The 5348-nt window shown below is 44.4% G+C and overlaps 1 protein-coding gene across 1 annotated transcript; it reads left to right on the top strand.

Moving 5' to 3' along the window:
• Nucleotides 1-102: 102 nt before the first annotated feature.
• HOXD10 (homeobox D10) lies at nt 103-2682 on the top strand. Its single transcript, XM_009574084.1, has 2 exons — nt 103-844; nt 2259-2682. The coding sequence occupies exons 1-2, from the start codon at nt 103-105 to the stop codon at nt 2534-2536; spliced, it is 1020 nt and encodes a 339-aa protein (XP_009572379.1). The 3' UTR covers nt 2537-2682.
• Nucleotides 2683-5348: the final 2666 nt, after the last annotated feature.

Genomic DNA, 5348 nt, shown 5'->3' with positions numbered 1-5348 from the left:
TCATGTGGTCGCGCGGAGGCATCCGCAATTACACGGGAATGTTTTCCTAGAGATGTCAGCCTACAAAGGACACAATCTCTCTTCCTCAAATTCCGCCCCAAAATGTCCTTTCCCAACAGCTCTCCTGCCGCTAATACTTTTTTAGTAGATTCTCTCATCAGTGCGTGCAGGAGTGACAGTTTCTACTCCAACAGCGCCAGCATGTATATGCCACCTAGCACAGACATTGGGACGTATGGGATGCAAACCTGTGGACTCCTTCCGTCTCTGGCTAAAAGAGAAGTTAATCACCAAAATATGGGTATGAATGTACATCCTTATATACCTCAAGTAGACACTTGGACAGACCCGAACAGATCTTGTCGAATAGAGCAACCTGTTACACAGCAGGTCCCCACTTGTTCCTTCACTACAAATATTAAAGAAGAAAGCAATTGCTGCATGTATTCCGATAAGAGATCCAAACTCATTTCTGCAGACGTCCCTTCCTACCAGAGGCTGGTGTCTGAACCATGCCCCATTGAGAACCCCGAGGTTCCCGTCCCAGGATATTTTAGACTGAGCCAGACCTACGCCACTGGGAAAACCCAAGAGTACAATAATAGCCCTGAAACGAGTTCAACTGTAATGTTACAGTTAAACCCTCGCGGCAGCTCCAAACCGCAGATATCTGCTCAACTTCAGCTGGAAAAGAAAATGAATGAAAACCCGAGCAACCAAGACAGCACCGCTAAAGTCTCTCAAGTGGAAAGTCCCGAGCCCAAGTCCACGTTGCAAGACGAGCGGAGCTGCCTGCCCGAAGGCTCCGTGTCCAGCCCAGAAGTCCAGGAGAAGGAGAGTAAAGGTCTGTATTACCGAGTTTAAGCCGTGCCGTGGTGTAACTCCAACACGCCAGCACCATAAAGCACGCTCGAATATACTAACGGGCATCACAGCCATCACATTTAATGCTAAGGAGTATCGGGCTGCAGGTGCTGTGTCTCTGAAGATTTTGGCAGGCAAAAATGCCACACAAAAGGGTCCAAAGATTTTCTGTAGAGATCTGCCTCTCTCGTGCATGCAGACCGCCTCTGTGATGCGGTGAATGTAGCCGTGTGCTCCTTAATGCGCTGCAGCAGCCAAAAGCAGCCCCATACCTCTAAAAAAGCAGGTCTGGAGGTTGTAAAATACGACCAGTTCAACTTTTCTCTCGTAATATTTCGCTGATTTTTTTTTTAATTGTTGGTTTGTTTTTTTTTTTTCACTGAGCCTTACTGCGGTTTGATTGCATTTAAAGTTAATTACTATCCTATTAAAGTAGGTGAGGAATAGGTACTACCAGGCTGGGTAAAGTTGGAAACAAATGCACAATGAAAGCAGCAGCCCGCTATCTGCCTGGTCCAAAGGTGGAATATTTCAATGTGGTGCTTTAGATAACCTTCGGTTGGTCTCCAAAAGGGCGACAGTATTTTGAAATGCGTTTGAAAGCTAAAGGTGGTGGTAATCTGATTTTATTTTCCCTTTAAAAGTGCACTAAAGCCTTCCTTTCGAACGGCGCGTGTCGAAGAATCCCAAAACGGGAAATTTTCTCCTGTCAAAATGTACTTTGCAACCTCTAGGTCGATTTTTACCCTAGTGTGCATGGAGATTCTTTTTATCTGAATTATATTTATCAGCCCAGGTCTAGGTTGAGGGGGGGCAGATTTCTTTCTGGTGGGGAAAGAAAAATCTAAAAGGAAAATGGAAAAAAAAAAAAAAAATCCGAGGCAGAGGGTGTTAATTTCTTGTCTATCTTTTTGGCTGGGAAAACGTCTATGTCTGCTCCTATGTGTGCTGGTGTAATTCAGCTGATGGCTGGGGGGAAGCTGCTTCAAAATACAGTGCGAGGGTATTTTGTAATTGGGATCTTTCCGTAGCAAGTGTCGTGGGAGCCCGAGGCGGCCATGGCGAGGCTAGACCCGTGAAAATGCGGCCACGGGGCTGATGGCAGGTTAAATATTGTTGAAATGCTAAGCGCCAGCTGAAAACTTGAGAGCCCATTTCTGGAAGGGGCAGGAGAGTGGGGCGGCCACAAGGCAGGGTGCCGTGTGGTGGGGACGGGCGAGCCCAGCCTGGCAGCAGGTCCCCTCTCTGTGCCCACACCTCACCCGGGCTGTGCTTAATGCCCACATCCACCATATCTGCCAGACACTGCAGAGGAGGGGTCATGGCCAAGGGTACACTCTAACAGCCTGAGGTATTTTTGATTTTTTCTTCTTCTTCTTCTTTGATTTTGATAGAGGAAATCAAGTCTGATACTCCAACAAGCAATTGGCTAACTGCAAAGAGTGGCAGAAAGAAGAGGTGTCCTTATACTAAACACCAAACACTGGAATTAGAGAAAGAGTTCTTATTCAATATGTATCTCACTCGAGAGCGCCGTCTAGAGATCAGTAAGAGCGTAAACCTCACTGACAGGCAGGTCAAGATTTGGTTTCAAAACCGCAGAATGAAGCTCAAGAAGATGAGCAGGGAGAACCGAATCCGGGAACTGACCGCTAATCTGACCTTCTCTTAAACCCTAACCCCGGGGGGGCACCAGTGAGGAATGGGCACAGCACCGCCACTTGCTAAAGGCAGGAGAGACTCTGGCAGAACCCGGCATTTTCCAGTTTTGTTTTGTTTTGTTTTGTTTTTCTGATAGAATGTGACTCTTCGTCCTTCTTTTAGCGCTGCAAGTGAATATGTATTACTATGATGAGTATATATAAAACCTAGCACGTGTAATTTATTTTTGTTCTCATCGTAATGCAGGGTAACTATTATTGAATATTATCATTTGGTCTTAACTTATTGGAACTGTCGAACATCCAAGCAATGTGACTTTTTCATGTTTTTACTAACAAAATGGTATTTATGTGGGGCTGTTACACGGGCCATAACGTTTTGAGTACATTCAATACTTTAAGAAAAAAAGGTGGGGAAAAACTTTGGGGGTGGGGGGAAAGAGAAGCACATTATAATGTAACTATCCTCGCAAATGAACTTAGAGATTGTCCTTCGTAAAATGGAATATTTCCTTCTCCATTGTAGACATTTCCTTGTGGTGCATATGTGGAATAGTAGTCGTTCAGCAGCAATATGTCCTTCTTGTGCATGTTCTGTTCGCATGTATAATGCAATAAACTCTGTAAACTACTGCGGTTCCTTTGGTTTTCTACAAATGTTTAAAGTACTGATGCAGGTTGGTCTCCTGACCTTTCTCTATCAGCAGCTCTTTGGACTGATGTACCTTCTTTGCCATGTTCTGGTCTTTGTGTGTGTCTGCCTGGTTTTCTTTCTTTCTTTTTCACCCCTTTCTTTTTTTTCCCCTCCTTCCTTTTTTTAGGGGTGGGGTGGAGACTGGGGCGGGAAATGATGTAAACCTAATTCGTTTATAATTGTGCCTGTAAACAAACGATTAATTGATAAAATGTTGTGTGATGTTCGCAGTCTGACAAACTGAATGCAAAAAAAAAAAAAAAAAAAAAGAGAGAGAGAGAAAGGAAAAAAAAAAAAAAAGAAAAACGTTGTAAAATATTATGACCTAAACTGGACATCCTCATCCAATCAACTCATAAATGGTAAGTGATAAAAAATCTTTCTAATACAAGCTGTCAGCAATATGTGTGTCATTTTACTTGACGTTCGTATGTTGATTTAAAAAATATCAGTCACTGCGTGCTTACAATGTGTAGACTTTGATTTCGTGTCTTTACTCGCTTAAAAAAAGCCATCATACCAAATGCAAAGCTGGGTATAAGTAAATGTTAAGAAGTTCGGCTCTTGGTCAGCTCAAGAGCTTGCAGAAGATGGTGGATGGGGAAATACTCCCTCAAACATCTGGCGAGATTAGCTTTTTTGAGCAGAAAGGCTCCCAAGCGTGCTTACAAAAGTACACCAGCCTCTTCAGACCTACTTTTGTCACCCTGCACCGTTTCTGTTTGCTCAGAGATCGTTTTATTTCGCGCAATTCCGTTTTAGTAGCACACATCCAGATAATGAAGTTCACGACTCTTAACCCTTTCTGTACGTAGATGAAAAATGTTATTAGCAGGGCTCTGCACTGGAAGCTGAGGAAGGGCGTGTGTGTGAGAGAGAGCGGGTGAGTGCCTGTGTGAGCAGAAATACTAAGCAGAACTGCAAATGGCTTGCAAATGAACATGACTCCAAATTGAAGTGCAAATACTTGGGCATACTTTCACCTTCAAACAGTACTGGAAAAATAGCGTGGCTACTGTTTGCGCTGGGAAACCAGCTTGCTCACAATCAACGCCCATTCCTCCCCGAAGCAGTTTCTAAATCAAGAAATGAAACTCAAGATAGTGCCAATGTTGCCTGACTTGGTGACACTGATACTGCTCATATTGCAGCTGGTGGCGTTGTATTTTGCTCTCTTGTCGCTGATATTTAATTTAAGCCAGTACTTTCTCATGTGCACGTTTACTTGTAGGGCAGAGTTATATTTTCCTCAAACCAAAGCATCCTCATTTTGAAGCTGCGGGAGCCGCAAGCACGTAGGTATTTTGTACTTGCTCTCGTTTCGAAAACAAACAACAAAACGGTGCTCAAAAAAACCCCCTCTTTAAATATTGCATACATTTGAACCGTCTTTTCTTTTCCTTTAAAGATACTCGCTACATCACCAAAGAAGTTTCAGCAGTGGGAAGTAATTAGCTGGCTCCATACCAAGTGTTTAACGTATATAAAAAGGGAGGCTCGCTCTAATCTGCCTGCTTTATCAATTTATATCTGTGTGAAGCGAGGGGCAGTTCTTCGCCATACCACAAACCCTGCTTCTAGAGAAAAATATAAAAGTATGAAAACGCAAAGGAAAATACTAAAGGAAAATGAAAAAAAAAAAAAAAAAAAAGAAACCACTTCTAAAAAAAAAGGGAAAGAAAAAAAAAAGATAAGAAAAAAGGAAGAAAACAACCTAAGAGAGTAATAAATCATTAAATAAACAGGAATTTCAGTCCCTTCCTCATCCCGGCCCGCGAGTAGGAAGTGTTTTCTCAGCGCTGTTGTTTGTGCCCTCGGCGGGCCGTGCTGCGGGCTCTCCACTAACTCTGTGCGTTTCCTCCAGATCCCGACACAGCCACGGTCCCTCGCTCGGGAGAGCAGGCATGGGCAGAAGACCATGGGTAATCTAGTTTTCAATACTAACCGGGCACCGTTTCGCTCGGGGAAGGATAACGGGGCCGGGGAGGGAGAGGAGGGGAGGAGAGGGAAAGAAAAGAAAGCAAAGCGGGCAAAAATCTCGCGTAGGCATTGAACGTGGCCAGCGCGGCCCGGCCCGGCTCCCCCTGAACTGGGGGCGGAGGAGGCAGCTCTGCCGGCGGGCGGGGGGC

The sequence above is a fragment of the Fulmarus glacialis genome, unplaced genomic scaffold (assembly GCF_000690835.1).
Source record: "Fulmarus glacialis isolate BGI_N327 unplaced genomic scaffold, ASM69083v1 Scaffold47163, whole genome shotgun sequence".
NCBI classification, from domain to species: domain Eukaryota; kingdom Metazoa; phylum Chordata; class Aves; order Procellariiformes; family Procellariidae; genus Fulmarus; species Fulmarus glacialis.
The sequence above is the reverse complement of the archived record's forward strand: the minus strand, read 5'-3'. Positions and strand labels throughout refer to the sequence as shown.